The 17,712-nt window shown below is 40.1% G+C and overlaps 1 protein-coding gene across 1 annotated transcript in view; it reads left to right on the top strand.

Annotated features, from left to right (window-relative positions):
- The window catches only part of NID1 (nidogen 1), a 50,630-nt gene extending 35,265 nt beyond the window's left edge, over nucleotides 1–15,365 (top strand). Inside the window, exons 14-20 of the mRNA XM_075707504.1 lie at nucleotides 498–670; nucleotides 3,553–3,679; nucleotides 8,602–8,773; nucleotides 10,784–10,941; nucleotides 12,336–12,459; nucleotides 13,622–13,734; nucleotides 15,244–15,365. Of these exons, the coding sequence (XP_075563619.1) occupies nucleotides 498–670; nucleotides 3,553–3,679; nucleotides 8,602–8,773; nucleotides 10,784–10,941; nucleotides 12,336–12,459; nucleotides 13,622–13,734; nucleotides 15,244–15,365 (989 nt within the window). The remainder of the gene's footprint in view (nucleotides 1–497; nucleotides 671–3,552; nucleotides 3,680–8,601; nucleotides 8,774–10,783; nucleotides 10,942–12,335; nucleotides 12,460–13,621; nucleotides 13,735–15,243) is intronic.
- Nucleotides 15,366–17,712: the final 2,347 nt, after the last annotated feature.

The raw sequence follows: 17,712 nt of genomic DNA, 5'->3' as shown, positions 1-17,712 counted from the left end.
TAATTCCAGCATATGCTTGTCCTTCAGCCAGGGCATCTGGATAACTGTGGTGAGCCTCTGAATAAGAAGATGGCTTTCTAATATCTTCCCTGCCTTGAAACTGTGAGGGGCCCCTATAGTTTCTGCCCTCTGGAAGCTGTGGCAAATCTGAGTGTGTGGTAATTGACTGTTGCCTCAGGAAATGAAGGATGCTCCTTCCTACATCTTCCTCACTTCAGCTGCAAAATAATATAGGCTTTTCTAAACATTTGAAGGAAAGAGGAATTACAGAGCTGAACATGAAAAGACCTATTATGTCAACTGCTCCTTCTCTGTCAGCCAAGGGGAAAAATTCAGAAGCTTTCTGCGTCTGGTTATAGTTATTAGTGTCTGCTTATAGGGCTTTTTCCTTCTAAGAAGGAAAGTCTGACTGTAATTGTGCCTCTGCAAATAACAAGGAGCCTTGTTATGCTGTGGAAGCTAATTTTTCCCCATCTGTTTCCTTCTCTGTTAACAAGGTCTGAGCACAGCTGCTCCTCCTGTTGTTATTGGGCCCTCTGTTCGACCAGATATAGTACCTCTGCCACCAGGAACGCACTTGCTCTTTGCCCAAAGTGGTAAAATTGAGCATGTTCCACTAGAGGGAAACAACATGAAGAAAAATGGTGCAAAAGCACTCTTGCATATTCCAGTAAGTAAGCTACACTAAGTCCATGTGTTTTAGAAGACTTGTGACAAAGTTGAAAGTGAGAGTGTTTGTCTGTGTGTCCTGGTTTTGGCTGGGATAGAGTTAATTTTCTTCCTAGTAGCTGGCATAGTGCTGTGTTTTGGATTTAGGATGAGAATAATGTTGATAACACACTGATGTTTTAGTTGTTGCTGAGTACTGCTTATGCTAGTCAAGGGCTTTTCAGCCTCCCATGCTCTACCAGGTACACCAGAAACTGGGAGAGGGCACAGCCAGGATAGTTGATCCAAACTGACCAGAGGGCTATTCCATACCATATGACGTCATGCTCAGTATATAAGCTGTGGGGAGTTGGCCAGCGGGTAGCGATTGCTGCTCAGGAACTGGCTGGGCATCGGTCGGTGGGTGGTGAGCAATTGCGTTGGGCATCACTTGCTTGTATATTATTATTACTATTATTATTATTATATTGTAATTATTACTACTACTATTTTACTTTATTTCAATTATTAAACTGTTCTTATCTCAATGCAGGAGTTTTTCTCACTCTTACTCTTCCGATTCTCTGCCCCATCCCACCAGGGCAAGGGGAGTGAGTGAGCGGCTACGTGGTGCTTAGTTGCTGGCTGGGGTTAAACCATGACACTATGTAATTTGATAATTTAAGTTCCAAATGCAATTTTTACTCTTGATTAAGATTTCGGTATCCCATTGCTTTGTTGCTGAAAATTCCTGACCTGACAGTCAAAAAGCCTAAAATTGAGCTATAGAAAAAAATTATTTGTCTTTAAAGAATAGCTCATAAGAAAAAAATCTCATATTTTTCATCTCACATGCCTCCAACAGCTCATCATATAAATGCTTCTACACTCACACTTCCATTGGCTTTTTGACTCTGGTATAAATGTCTAGGAGACCTACATAAGCAGTATGTGGAGAGGCCCTTTGTTTCTCTTTCTTCTCTCAAAGTTTTTTCCTGTCTTAACCTCTTCCTGTTTTTCAGTCAATTCTCTGTGCTTCTTGGCTACAGATATATATAGATTTTTTTTTCTTCTTCTTTTTTGCTTTTTTCTCCATGTGCAGGCCTAGTGGGTGGTAAATCTTTTCCCCCCACTTCTTACTACTATCTGCAGAATCTTTTTTCCTTGAAAATGAATCCCTGATGCTGAGAACCTATCTTTTCCATCACCTGTGACACATGCCAACTCTTCTCACTTCTAGTTTCATCACATTCGCTTGTTTTCCCTGAAGCCTGGGATTTCTGTTTTCATTCCAGAGTTACCATGTTTATAATAGATAGCAATGCCAGGTAGCATACTGGCCTCTTTTTTACATTACTGTGAATATTTAGTAGACCAAATACTGACTAAATTACACAGATTCAGTTCAGTAAATAGTACCACAAACTGTGCTGTGATATAAGGGCAAAATCAAGCTTTTGTCTCTTGTCTAAAGTGCTGCTGCAGTAATGTAAAAATAAAGTAAAATACTGTGTGCAAAATGGGGTAGTTAAGCTGATATAGAGACATGATTCTGAATCCTGGTCAGCTAATCTCATTATTTACTTATCTAGCTTAAATTAATTAATTAGAAGTATCTTCAAGAAAGAGCTTCCAAGAGATAAGATGCAACTCTTCATTAAAAGTTTCAGTTAAAATGAAACTTTCGGTCTCTGCTTATAGTGTTGTCTCTATTTGTGTTGTCTCAGTGTTGTGTATTTGCAAAATGACAGTGTTTAGCAGCTTAGAGGTGTTCAGATTGTTTTGCAACCTACAGCATTAATGTACGCTGATGAATAAGTGCATCTGTTTTAATGCATCTCGGTTTGGACCATGTTTCTAAGAAGTTGCAAGTTACAAAAGCAGTAAAGGTGATAGACCTGGGAATCCATGTCAAATTGTTGTTTTACTGTGAAAGTCTCTTTGATTTGCCTGGAGGAAAGAGTCTTAACGCTAAACTCAAACTCTAGTCCTATCTTCTTCTGCCTGGGAAATTGCATATATGTGTTCCTTGACCCTGAGCATATTATTTCCAGCAGAATGATTTATGGACTATTTGTTTAATCATAGAATCATGGAATCGTTTAGGTTGGAAAAGACCTTTAAGATCATCCAGTCCAACCATTAACCTAACATTAGCAAGTCCACACTAAACCAATTAAGGTTAGACTAGACTAAACCATGTCCCAGAGTGCCACGTCTACCCATTTTTTGAATGTTTCCAGGAATGGTGATTCCACCACCTCTCTGGGCAGCCTGTTCCAATGCTTGACTACCATTTCTGTGAAGAAATTTTTCCTAATATCCAATCTAAACCTTCCCTGAAGCAGCTTGAGCCCATTTCCTCTTGTCCTAAGGTATTTTGTATTTTAAAAACTTACTTTGCTAGAACTTTTTTGAGTCAAATGATGCTTCGTAGGTAGCACTGCTGAAATGCAGCCATCTTGCATGGGTTGATCATTTTGCAGAATAAAAGTCTGATTTGATAGAAGTCATTATTTCTCCTTGAAGGGAAAGAATGAGAGAAAAAAGCACATGAGGAATAACACAGTAAAACAATGACACAAACTTTCTTTAAACGGTTATGCAGGTGAAGCTGTAGAAGTGAGACCAACTGTTCAGTACTAATATCTACAATGCTTCTTTGAAATAAGATAATTGTAAATGGTGTCTGGTAATTAAAAGGGACTTATAATTGAAAGTATTTTTCTAAGCTATTCTGCAATGACTGCCACCCAATCATTTTCTGTGCCTATCCTCCCCATTTCCCAGCTTTCCTCAAGAATTTTGTTTTTTTGGGCTTGAGACTTAGATCCATAAGCTAGTGCTGCTGGCAAATAATTTTTGTTTAAAATAAGCTGATGTAATTTGCTTGTTGACCAACAGGACAAAGTTGTTATTGGAGTTGCTTACGATTGCATGGACAAGATGGTTTATTGGACAGACATCAGTGGCCCTTCGATCAGCAGGGCTAGCCTGCATGGTGGGGAGCCAACAACCATCATCAAAACAGGTAACAGAACAAAATTCTTCCTCTTGCTACTCCCTAAGAATGGCATTAGAGACTTGAATTTAGTAATATATACTTCCCAGTTGTTGCCTGAGTTGTAGCATTACAAGTTGGTGTTATTTGGACAAACAATAACCAAAAAGTCTGGATAACATAAAATGAAAAAAGATCTGTTCCCTATGCAATAGCTCTTCACTGCCTTTCCACTGCTAAGACAGGCAAGAAGTTGGTTCTCTTTAAACTAAGTTTAAGGCCAGAAGTGGGAGCATGTCAATGAGATGTTTCTCTCCTTACTTGCAGTTGCAGGATAATGTATCTGTCTAACCATTGAGTGTCTTGTGAACATCGTTGGGAGTGTTTTAATTGAAGGCTGAGGGATTTGAAAGATGAATCAAGCTGCTGTGGTGGTTTTAAAGCATATCTTAAGACACTAATGGGTGCGGGGTTCAGAGCCTCACAGTCTGGGCTTTGGGCAGTGTCTCAGCTCATCACAGAAATGTTTAGAGGATTTCTGTACCCAATTACAGTCCTAGGCTGTGCTTATATTCTTGCTGTGTTTAACAAAGAAAAAAAAAAAGAACAACCCTCCTTTGGATGCTTTGTCACTTCCAGGGAGGAGTCTTGAGGTAGGCTTGAGGCGTTTACTGCTCTGTACCTGTGGTGGCATCCTTAGGGCTGCCACTATAGTGGGGCAGCACAGCTGGTACTCTCAGGGCAAATCCCCAGGTCATGACATCCCAGATTTTTAAAGTGCACTCACAACCTCACTTTCCTGTGTTGAGGATTGGCTGTGCTATGTTGTGCCCAGCCTGGCAGCCTTTGTGTAGTCCGCCTCTTTTATAGTCATGTCTTGTCAACCATACTGATCAGAAAGGGTGGTCCAGCATCCTTCCTGAAAAGGTTCTGGCCATGAGGAATGAAACACATAGGTAGGCTAAGCTCAGACTACTGTAGATAGACATTATTCATGCTTACAATGATGCAATGGCTACAAGATGTAAGTATGTGAAGAAGGAAGGTTATCATGAAAACGTAGGTCATATGCTGGGGTAGACCCATCATTGTTCAATGTATTTATGATCTGAAAAGGGGATGATGGATTGTCAGTTTGCTGTTGAATGGATATTGAACACAATCAAAACTAAAGCTGACAGAGTTGCATTTAGACGTTCACATGGAATATCATCTGTGGGTGTCACTCTTTGATTTTTGTTCTGGCAAGCAAGGTAGGTAATCCACTGGCTAGCTGAGATTTGGTTATGTGTAGTCCTTTTCTCTCCTGTTCTCTGCCTGCCAGCTGCCCGCTCTGCTGAGAAAAGACTGGTAGGCAGGGAGGTTGAAGAAGAAAACCCCTGCTCTCTGTTCCTGGGCTTGGGGATCAAACAGCTGGTTAGAAACTGTTTCAGCTGTGACTTTCCATGCCTCCCACTCAAGTTGTAAAATAAAAGTGAGTGAAGCCCACTTGTTCGGTTTTCACCCTTGGAGTAGCTCAAGGATTTGAGAATTGGCCTAGAGGGTATTGTGGGGTGAGTGCTTTTACAGTTTATGTCCTGTTCTTGTACTCTTTCCCCCAAGACTCTGCTGCTCACTGCGGTCCATGTTCATTTTCATTAGAAGGGTAAGTGTAAGCCCATATATCTTAAATATGAAAACCTTTTTTAAATGGAAAGGGTTAAGGGGAAGGACAGGTTTGGAGAACAAAGTGAATGTGGGGTCATTAAAAAACCAACAAAATTAGCTGGAGGCACTTTCTGAAGGCACTAGTGTCCTCAGGATCCTAGAACACCTGTGAGGTCAAGATACTGGAGGAGGTTGCCCTTGTTTTGGATCCTTTGCAGCTATTGTCACAAAAATTTAGGAAATTTTAGCAAAATGATCAACCAGTTTTAAAACTCTACAATAAATCTGCTTTAGTTTTCTTTGGATGCATTGAGTATCTCTACCTGGAGTTTGTGCTTTGGAATAGCCAGTTCACTGGGACTCCATTCAGGCTCTTAGGGGCAGCGGAGAGATGGGTGCGGCTTGGATCCTACCATTTTCCTGGGAAGGGAAAAGGGAGAACTTAAGGTCATCCCTAACCATTACAGCAATTATGGACCTTCATATTTCTGTACAACTTGATGGCTGAGATGTTTGTAAGACTTCTTTTTCATCCCAACATATTTCATCTGAAAGGAATTCTAACTTGTAGTGCAAGCATGTGCCTGTACAACTACAAATTCTGGGGGGAAAGGATTTCTGATTTCCACTATCAAAGTATTTTCTCAGATACTGTGCTTTAAAAAGTGAGGGAAATTGCTATTGCTAAAAATTTTATATGGATATGAATTAGTCTGTCTAATGAGAATATATGTGCACGCATTAAAAACCTTGCAGCGTATGAAATATTTTAAAAATATTTGTGAAGGCTTTCAACTAAATTTGATTATTTTAGGTAATTCAAGATGCTTCAGTGCCTCATGGAAACCTCATGGTTTTTATCTGCTACAAAAAACATTGTATGTGTAAAGACATCGCATGATTTCTGTTGTCCTGATGTTTGCATAGGAAGTGAATGCCATTCCTGAAGAGATGTTGAGAGACGTTGCACTCTACTTTCTCTATGTTAACTGGCTCTTCAATAAGGAGTCAGAACAAAATAAGGTTGAATATTCAGTGTTTGAATGCAAGTCTTCTCTGGAAAATGCCTCCTTCTCAGAAGACTAATGAGAATTCTTTGTTTTGTTTTGATCTTTGCCTTTTTCCTCCTGTGAGCTGCAGCTGGTTTCTTCAGTTCACATGTATTTTTGTGCAATGCACTTTTTTTTTTTGTTTGTTAAAGCTTCTGTGATCCAAGTTGAGTTGCTTTGAAGAAACATGTTTTATTGCGGAGCCCCATCCAGTTCTCATCTATCCCTGCAGCTGTATAGCCTGTGGAGGCTTTCTGAGCTCTGCAGATGTGGAGGCAGGTCAGGAAGGAGAGATTTCCTCTTTGTTGTAGGTGCTTAAGTCGTATCAACCATACGTGTCTGTACAAGCCCGTCCCCAGGGACAGAGCCTGTGACTGTATCAGGCCTGATGACAATATAGCAGGAACACGTTTGGGCCTCTGGAAAGACTGGCGATGCATGAAGCCTATATATTCCCTTACCGTTCCATGGGGGATAGTTTTTTCTGTCTCATTGTCAACGAGACAGGAAAGACATTTACTTTAGACTTCTTTAAATCTCCTGGCATATAGCTGAAGGAAGAAAACTGGTCAGGCAATAGGGGCTTCTAGGAATCAGTGGCAGCAGATCTTTTGCCTGCTACCTTCTTCTCTTTCCTAAAAGAGGCTGGGAGCTCCTCCGTCACCCCAGAAGATCAGAAGATCACTGGGGTTGTTGCCACCATCACCTCAAAATGAGGCCACCCTCAGCAGCCTCTGCGGGTAGCAAGAAAAGAAGTAGGAACATTTGAGGGTCTGAAGTACATGTGAGGTGGTTTCTTGCCGATGACAGGTTTAGCTTCACAGAGGCACTTGGAAAAATACAAGTAGTAATGTGAAGTTAGTGTAACTAAGTTAAAGTATGCCCAAGTGCCCTTGGGAGGAGTGAAGAGACAACTGCTTCACATTTACTTTCTTGGGCCCCCACTGCGTATGAGCTGTGAGTCGGAAGCAGTGAGGTACATCTTATTTGTTCTTTTCTGCTTCTTCAGAAATGAACATACATCCAAAATGTTGTGTCCCAGTGAAGTGCAGTAAGTGTAATCCACCCATGCGAGAGAGCAGAGGCTGTTTAGGCCATTGAGCAGCTATTATTCATAGCAAAGTCACAGTAGCAAATTTTAGACAGCTCTATCCAGTGCTCTGGACCAAATGCCTTTTCTCCAGAAAGGCTGTTTGCGTCACATACTGTTTGTTTAATGGCTGCCAGTAAATAAACTTGAGAATGAATAGAAGGCTTAACGGGCCACATTCTGCCATTCTTGGACATTCACATGATGTGTGGATCTGCATATGAAAGGTGGGTTTTTTCTTTTCAACAGCTGGCTGATATGAAGGGTCACTTCACTTCTTTTTGGGAATGACCATGCACAATTCTTTGTATTTCTTTTGGAACTGAAATTGGACTAAAATTGATTTGTACCTGGTTTTGGCTTTGTTACATCCCACACAGCCTGCCTGCTCTTTTTCAATGGATGTATGAATCTTGAGAAGTATGGTGCAGTTTTTCACAGTGGCTGAATTAAGCCTTGGAGTGCTATATATTTATTCTGCATCCTTCATCTGAGTTAGAAATTACTAATGCTAAAGCAGTAAGGTCATTATCTGCTATTTCCTGTTGCTTTTGGAACAACTAACTGTCCGAGAAAAACTGTGCACATACAGTACTAAAACATGTTCCAAAAACGATTGGTCTGTAAAAACAAAGAACTGGATATAAATTCCATCAGTTAGCTAATAAAATTATCTCTAGTGTTTTGGAGCTTGATTATCTTTAAGTATTGTATTGGCTAAATTTAGCATAAATCCAGTTTTCAGAGGGGTGTCATGTATGCCAGTACCAGAGAAAGGGGGATATTAGGGATTATAAAATCCATTCTAGATCCTGGCCTGCTAAGGGGGCTAGAATAAGATTCTGATATTCTCTACTGTTTATTTCTCTGCTATCAACTCTTTTTCCATGTCCACCCCGCAAGGCAAGTTTACATGCAGATTTGGGATTCATGATGAGTTGGTTCCTAAATTTATCATTCTATGTATTTGTGAAAGCTTTGTGTATTTAAACTTCATAAGGCAAATGAATATTCCTCTGCCAATTGACATGAAGTAGCTTTTGTTGGACCACAGCCAGAAAACTGAAAGAAAACTTAGTTAACAGTTGAGAATGCTTATGAGGCTGACGTTGTGTATTGGGAATAAATATCATGTCTAGGCATGTTTTTCCTCTGTTCTCTTGCAGACTTGGGAAGCCCTGAAGGGATAGCTGTAGATCACCTAGGTCGCAACATTTTCTGGACTGACTCTCAACTGGATAGAATAGAAGTGGCTAGGCTGGATGGGCGCCAGCGTCGCATCCTTTTTGACACTGACCTGGTGAACCCCAGAGCAATTGTTGCAGATCCTGTGAGAGGGTATGGATATGTTATCAAGATATATGTACAAAGCTTGATTTTTATTTATTAATTTAACATGAGCATATGCGCTGTGTCCATGTTTTTAGGCTGTCCGTAGACAATAATAAGACTATCTTTTCCTAAAAAAACTAACAAACAAAAATGGAACAACCTACTTGTGTCCTGTGTCTGAATGGTACACTGGAAACAAAACTTCTTCTAAAATGCCTGCTGGGTAATGCCATGACACTTTGTTGAGAGGTTTGTCAAATACTTGTTTGTACCTTGCTTTCAGTACATTGTTTGCAGGATGACAAGCGTTGCGCTTACTTAAAAAAAAAAAAAAAAAAAAGGGTTTTGCAAGATTACTGGACTAAAATACTAGATTAAGCAATTTGATATTTTCATTTCCATCATGACAGCCCTTCTTCCTGTACAGTGTTCCTTCTTTGAAAACTCCCCTGGTGTCTCTTCTGTCACCATTTTCACTTCTGTCATTCAGATGGCTGAGAAGGTCCTATTAGGCTTCTGTTTAAAGGTGCAGATACATACATATGTAAAAATTGAGACTGTAAGCTGCAGTCACAGAAATAGCCAAGCAGAGTGTCAGTAGAAAAGTGTAACTGTTTTCAAGTTATGTTTCCAGCCTGCAAAACCAGAAGTATATACATATGTTTGTGTGTCTTTGACCTGAACGTTGGAAGAAATACAGTGAAAATTAAAACTATGGAGCCCATGGTAGTACTATGCAGTTCATTAACATCTGAACTTCTCTGCTACTGTCCTGGTGCAACTTTCTGTAGCACGGCTGCTGCTGAGAAGAGACATTTCAGTCAAAATACTCAGAAGCGCAGAGGCAAAGAATCTTGAATTGCTTTCTTTTCAGTCTTGAATTGCTGGGAATTGCTCTACTAAATAATTGCTTAATTGATACAATAGGCATTTGGAATGATCTTAGGTGAGAATTCGTTTATGAACAGAAGTACTATATGCTCAGGGAGAGGTTTTTTTGGAAGATGTATCCTCATTCCAGATGTTTGCAAACAAGGTTTGTAGTGAGAAAAGGATGCATGTGATCCATGAACATCTGAGTGATAAAAAAGCTAAATGAAAAAGTAATGGTATTGGTTTCTCTCTTTCCTTTAACAAAAAATAAACTTTTACATAGTAGTCACGTGAAAGCAGGGTGAAAACATCTGTGGATGTACATCAAGTGAAAGCACAATAAAGAAAAATGAACGCACTTCATGGTGTGAGAGGAGAGGAGAGGCACAAGTGTAATCAGGATGAGGAGAGACCTCTGTTCCATACAGAACCCTACTGATGGAGTAGGACTCTGGGTTGAGGTCAAGCAGCACAGACTTGTGTCTCCCAGTAGATTTCATGTTTGTGTTTGTGTGTGGGTTAAGGAATAAACAACAATGGTGCTTGCATTCATGTAAATTCTCAGCCATAGAAAGTGCATCCAAGGAAAAAACCACCACTAACAAGTGGCCACTAATAATAAAGCATCAGTGAATTAACGGCCCTCTTTGTGGTTCTCCCCAACTATAAACTACTCTGATCCATTCTGTTGTATGTTGCTTGCTTGGTGCACTGAAGATAAAAATGGAATTTTGAATGAGTCCCACAAACGTATGCCAAATGCTCCTGCTGCTTAGCCTGAGCAGACATGATGGGTGGTGGGGAGGACAACTGTAGGTGTACATTTTGAATGGGCCTCAGAACTGTTGAAATAGAGGTCGTCTTCCCTGGCGTCTTGCACATAACCTAAACAATGTAGGGAAAGCATTTTTTCTCAAATGTGTGCTTGCTCTTTTTGTTTTTTAATGGAACTATAACATTTGCTACATCTTTACTATACTTTTTTTTGTCACTTCTATATCCAAGTGCAGTATGGTCCATCTTATTTATTTAAATGATTGGGGTGTGTGCGTGTTAGCTTTCTGTCCTTAGTGTTTCCCTTAATTACAACAGTCTTTTGAGATCAGCCACTGTCTTGATTCTTGCCTTTTTCTTCCTCTTAAGAAACTTGTACTGGACTGACTGGAACAGAGAAGCTCCTAAAATTGAAACCTCATACATGGATGGCACAAACAGAAGAATCCTTGTTAAAGATGATCTTGGGTTACCAAATGGGCTGACATTTGATCCTTATTCCTCAATGCTGTGCTGGGTAGATGCAGGTAAAGAGGTGCTAAAGTCTATCTTTGTAATAGTAGTAGAATAAGTATGTCCAATCCTGAAACGATGCACAGCCAACTAATGTTTATAGCTCTTTGGGCTGCATCTTAGACTTCATACCTTTCTTTTTGGCTTTAATAATCTGTCACTTTATTTGTTGTTACTACTACTGTAGCATTCACATGAGACCGTGGTGCCAGCTGAAAGATTTCAGTTCTGATCAGAAAACTTTCTTGGAAGGCAACAGGTTTATAACTGTGTGTCTTGTATGTGGCTGCCTCTTTAGGTAGCGCTTAGGCCTTTGTAGAGGAAGTTGTGAGTTTAAGACCAGGGAAAAACACTGATTCATCTACTCTGGCCCTAGAGAATATCATCCTTTCACTATTGTTCTGAGACCTGTAAGCTCTCTTTAGGCAAAGTCTGGCTTATATTTGACTGAAGCAAGTCTTGGAAAAGCAATTCACGCTAGATTTAAAGATCAAGAGATGAAGGTTTTGCCACTGATCCATTGTTATTTTTGTGCCAGTGTCTTTGTGCTTTTAATTCTCATTTGAAATTTTTGTTGTTATTGTTGTTTTGGCATCTTGCTCTCTTTCTCACTGTAGACTCTGCCAGAGATCTCCTTCTGTGGAGGTGCTTTTACACTTCAAGTCACCTTTCAAGTTTTTGATAAACTGAAAAGATTGAGCTCTCTCTTTCACTGTAAGGCACTTTGTACAGCCTTCAAATCTATCTCCTTGTTCTATCTTTCTTTTCTTTTTCTCTCTTCCTTTCTTGTTCTAGTATTTGTCTCTTCCTTTTTCCCTAATTTTGGAACCTGCTACTTAAGAGAAACCTACAGGTGTTTACATTCACTAACAGTGTTCCTGATGTGTGTGGTAGCTTTACAGCTAGACCTTTTTACATCCTATTTGCACCTACAAGTTAGATGTTCTTCCTGTAGTCTTGCCTTCATGGCCCAACCCAGAAAGCATTTTGGGAACATGGTCACCAAACTAACCTTGCAAAAATGCCTTCCAGAGGCGGTGGAACTGGTTAGTGGTTGAAGTATCCCTCCACAATGGAGGAGACCTTTTGTCAACTTCCACCCCAGCCTGAGGATGCTGGTGTCTGTACCAGGAATCTCAGCTTGTGAGCAATGCTCATGGCTGCACTGGACATCTGTGTTCCTGTGGGTTATGTGGGCTGCTGATTAGCACTAGCACCAAAGTACTTTCCCACCCAATCTCTGGCAGACTTAGAGATGTGGCATGGGGAGAGCTTTGGCTAAGCAGCATACTGAAGGACTTCCAGGAAGTTTTACTCTGTTCATGCTTGCATGCTTATGCTTGTGCTTCATCCCTCATGAGAGCTCTCTTGCTCTGGTTCAAAGGCTTAATTGTTTCACTACACCCAGGTACCAAGAGGCTGGAATGCATGAACCCTAATCAGTTTAGTCGACGAAAGATTGTTGAAGGAATTCAGTATCCTTTTAGTGTTACAAGCTATGGGAAGAATTTATACTACACAGACTGGAGAAGGTATGTTATCTGCGAAAGAAATTATGGAGTGCTTTAATCTGTTCTCCTCCCTGGTAGGAACTGAAGTATATACTGCATTTCCCATGTCTGACCTTTCACACATTCTTGGTTTTTTGCTTTCCTGGCAATAGCTGATGCAGGGTGGAGTGGATCTGCAGAGTTGACCTATTGATGTTGCCAGTTAACTTGAGCTTTCGTTTTCAGCATAGTGATTTGTCCTCTAAGAAAATGCTTTTAACACTGAACATTTTTGGGAAAGGAGTGGGAGCTAACATGTTTCCCTTATGGCTGTACTTGCTGCATTGTAGAGGGCAGAAATTAGTCACTCGAGGCTTTCTATGCCCTATATTATCTGAATGTTCAACCAGAAATAAGAAAAAAACATTTTTACTGTCTTGATGACACTTTCTTGCAAATAATCTAAATCATTGATGTATGGTCAAGACTTTAGAGTTTACTGTATTTTCCAGAAAAAAAAATCCAGTCCATGCTTTTTTAAATATTTATTTTTCCTTGAGGCAAATGGTTGTGTGGGCTCGGTCTGCAAACTCTTACACAAATGACTCCATCAATTGCAGCAGGAGGAGCCATTAATGTGTGTAAGGATTCCAAGCTAGAACCTAACAGCCAGGAAATGCTTTTCTAGAATAGGCTTCTATAAATGGGAAACAGTGTGTTACAGGTCTGCCCATTCACTGCCCTTTTATTTTTATGAAGAAAAGATTGCTTATGACTAGCCACATTCCTTCTGGATGTCTGGCTCCACCTGAAATACCACATTTTTCATAATCATTATGTGTAATAGCTGCAAGGTCAGCTATACCACAGAAAATGTCAGAGGGGCAGAATATGGAGAATGTGTCAAAACTGCTAACAGGTGTGTTCCTGTAGAAGGACATTGTCCTGTATTGGAAATACCTTCAAAATTAGTAAGGTGGCTCCCTGCTAAATTTCTTAGCTGCCTAGAACGAAGGCTATGACACGTTTGGGTTGCCCAGGAAAGATGACATCTTGGAGGATTCTGCTTCGGACATCACTTCCTAATTGTAAAAAAGAAGCAACTTCAGATTTCTTCCCTTTTTTTGTTTGTTTGTTTTGTTTTGTTCTCCCTTGTACTTCCACCTTCATCTCACTTGTATCTATTCTCTTCTGCATACGACAGGGATGCTGTTGTAGCAGTGGATCGCACAATTTCAATAGAAAAGGATAACTTCCAGCCTCATAAGCGCTCCCGTCTCTATGGAATCACTACAGCCTTTGCTCAGTGCCCAGGAGGTAATCTAGATGATCCTCAAGTTTTTACAGCTGTGCAACACCTTAGTTTATAAATGAACTTAGTAGCAGCTCTCATTGACAGGCTGCCAACTGATCTAGGTAGTTAGTGAAGAACTGGTTATTGATTAGATTTCTGTTTACTGAGAAATTAAAAGCCACCTAATTTTTTTTTTTTTTTTCATAAAAGCAGTTGTTGTAGTTGCCATATGAAGCCAGAGTAGGGAGGGAAGAAGGGGCCTGTTCTATCTTCTATGAAAGGACAAGCGTATGATCAAGACGAGGATCTGACATGGCAAAAGCTGCTATGATGTCATTGTCTAAATTGACTGCTATGTTCATGGCTAAGGCCTTACTTATTCTTAAGTTTAAACTACTTGAATACAGAAATATCATGGTCTTCCAAATGTCCTTAATGAGATCCAGTGTTTTTAAAAAGGGAATATTCAGAAAACAGCAAGTGGGCTGGTCTTTCTGCTCCATTGAATGTTAAGTTTTTCAAACACGTTATTGAAACACATGTGAAGCTCAGAAGGGAGGAAGTTGAAACACTTGAAATAACAAATTGTTCTTTGGGAAGCGATATCACTGTTCAGTTATGTTGTTCTTAGCAAATCACAGTTAGGAGAAGAGTTCACTTTTTATTATTACAACCTGGCTGGAATTATAGGAGTTGTGATGGTTTTACTTTAGGCCTAAAAAACCCGTAAGACAGTTTGTCTTCAAATTATTCAATATATATAGTAAAAAACATAATTTAATTTAATTAAAAGCTTGGTTCGGAGCTTAAAAAATGCATATAAATGTCATAATTAAGAATTCAGTTACTTTGTTATTACTAGTTAATTCACAGTTCCATTGTGGTAGGCAGTGTAAAACAAAACATTGTGTGCTCTGAGTAAAGGCTTATGTTTATAATATTCAGAACCTTGGTATCATTTCTTTCTCATCATATGTCTATTTCAAGCGTTTTTCTTTTTCTTGGAGAGATGCCTTTCCCCCTCACATCCACTGCTTCTGGTGCTGTATTTGCTTTCATTCTACCCTTCAACATGAACATGCTCCTCCCCACCCACCTGATTTTTTTGTTTTCATGGGTCATTCCTCCATGGTTTTGTAGTGGGTGGTATCCAGTGATGAGGTCCTGTAGCATTTTGGACTTTGTCCCCACGTGTTGCACTGTCTGTATTTCCTCACTCACTGTTCCTAATGTCTGTGACCACTTGGCCAATTTATGAAGGGTATTTCAGGAAGAGTCCATTTTTTTTCATGTTGCCTCTCCTGCTCTGTCCCTATATCTTGCTCTTTCTTTGAGGTGAGTATCAGAAGCTGACACAAGGGATGCGATCACTTTCATCTCCCCAAATCACGGTTTTGTTTCAGTCTTGTTATGGCTTGTTTCTCTAGCATAGTCATGAAATCTGCACTTTTTTTTGTATGTATGTGTTTAGGATTTTATTGTGGTTTTGCTTTTGTTTTTCTTTAACATTTTACATCTCTGTTCTTTTCCAGGACATAACTACTGTACAGTCAATAATGGTGGTTGTACTCACCTCTGCTTGGCTACCCCCGGAGGCCGTTCTTGCCGCTGCCCTGACAACACAGTTGGAGTGGATTGTATAGAAACAAACTGAGCACTAAAATAAGCTTTAGAGCAGCAGACACCTTTTGGAAATGTGCTGTAAACAATTCACTCCTATCAACACAATCAGGCCCTAAAGATAAGTGCTCCATGCTGCTGACAGCAAGCCACAATGTGCATATGCAGGCACACACACACACACACACAGAGGCAATGACTGTTTTGTAGCAGTTAGGCAAGACAGAGCTGCCCAGGTTGGGTCCAACTGCATCTTGTTCCTTGTAATATTATCTCTTTGCTTTTCAAGGTAAACGTGGAGGCCTTAGTTGCACCAGTGTTGGGCTAGGAGGAAGTGCCTCTTGGCAAAATTAAAGTAACAAAAAATACCGAACAGAGTAAAGAGGATGGCATGACTCAAATCCTGAGACTGGGTTGTACCTCAGAGCATGCAGCAATTATCTGCATAGTGGCACGCTTAGCCCATCATATATGCGGCTGGGCCATATCTCAAGGTGAGAAGCAGCCAGGGGGTCTCAAGGATGAATAGATGTGGGTGGGAACACCCGATAATATCACAGATTTTAATGCCTAACTGCATTCCTTCCCGCTACCAGTCCTTCCACTTTCAAAACTTGAATCTCAGCTTTTGACTCTTGTGTTACAGAAATACTTTATCCATGTGCTGTGAGGATAGTTCTCACCCTGGCCTATGTGATCTGTTCCACAGCATGTTATTCTTTATAGATAATCAGCACTGCTTAGTGGATGTATTTGAAGTTTTTGTTGGATTTTAAGAGATTTATTTTTCTTCTGTCTGAGGTGGATTCCTGAGCAGTTTCCTAAAATCCACTAAACAAACTTTAGATATAGATCTCTATTGCTGAAAGTTCATCAAAGAATGGATGTTGATTCATTTGGAGGTGTTTGGTTTTAAAGAGACACACAGTCGCATTTGTTTCCTGAGAGCTTTTAAAATAGTATTTCTGTGCTTGATTCTGTAAGCCTGAAAGTGGTCTTTGAATCCTATCCTAGCCATCTTTCTTCTTTAGCAATCCATGTCATGCGTTTTCTTAGGCCATGAGAAACCGTGGCAGATAAAAGTCTGATTTCCAGAAAGGTCACCTGTGTCTTGGTGCTTAAAAGAAAAAATATGTTGATGCCCCATTTGTGTGCCAGTGTTCAGTAACAGCAAAAAGGTGTGCTGAAAATCAAAGTGGTAAGTTTGGAGTGGGGAAGCAAAATCAAAATGCATGTTCTTATGTCAGATTAGCAGTATAAATCTGAGAGTGAACTTTGGCTTCCACACTGTGTGTTGGGAAGGAAGCTTACTCACAAGCCAACCTGCAGCAGCTGAAAAAACCAGGGCTAGTGAGCCTTCTGCCAGAACACATTTCACAATGTCATGATCAGAGCAGTAAGCTAACATCCCCATCTCCTCACTCCCTCTTCAGACACTTCAGACACAGTAACAGTTTTAAACAGAGCCAATTCTGAGTCTTAACTCTGTGACATCCTCTTCTTGTATATTTATCGTAAAATAACAAACCATATAAACATTTAAAAGTGTTTTTTTAATAACTTTTAATACCTTTTAATTCATTTTATTCATACACTTAATCAGGTATGTCTTACTGTAAATATCAAAAATGTGTTGAAATGAAGGTGCTTGATAACTCTTTCTCCAGAATTATTCACGTATCTGGTGAAATATTAAAGTTTACACTCTGTACAGGTATCTACAGTACAGTCAATAAAATTTTTTGGTTTTTATTTTCTATAAAAAAAACCCTCATGCCTGCAGAAAGAAGTGATATGTGGTGTCTCAAATCTCTTTTCCTGCTGAGTTCTGGGTTTTTGCTAACTCTCATACCTAGCGATGATACTTCTCTTCTAAGATGCAACACTGTAGGGGAAAACCTGCTGTTGGGACTTTTGTGTTTTGAAATGAGTAGGATACTTTTATTCAAAACAAATACGGGAGAGGGCTTAAAGAACATACAGCTTCCTCTGTTTTGACATAGACTTTGTTCACTGGTTGTTAGCTCCTGTTTAACTTTGTCAGGTAAGCATAATTCAGTTATACTGTACTTCAGACTTCTACATTAGTGGAAATATAGGGCAAGGACTAGATTAAATGGGGGACAGAATTTATCCCTCTGCTTGAAGATGCCCTGGTGCCGAGTTTCTAGGTGACACGGTTCTTTGCCGCCTGGTGCCACAGCACGCAGGCTCTCTGTGTGGCTGCAGGTGTGCTGTGGCTGCAGGGCAAGTTGCAAGCTAAGTGAAGTGTGGCCTGTGGAATGTGGCGATGCTGAGATTTAAACTCAACTTTTACAGCTACAGCATGTCAGTACCTCGGGGGGGATGGCAAAAGGCTCTATGGTACTGTGTAGATGGGC

Source organism: Pelecanus crispus, chromosome 3, assembly GCF_030463565.1.
Source record: "Pelecanus crispus isolate bPelCri1 chromosome 3, bPelCri1.pri, whole genome shotgun sequence".
NCBI lineage: Eukaryota > Metazoa > Chordata > Aves > Pelecaniformes > Pelecanidae > Pelecanus > Pelecanus crispus.
This window is presented reverse-complemented; position numbering and strand designations above follow the sequence as displayed.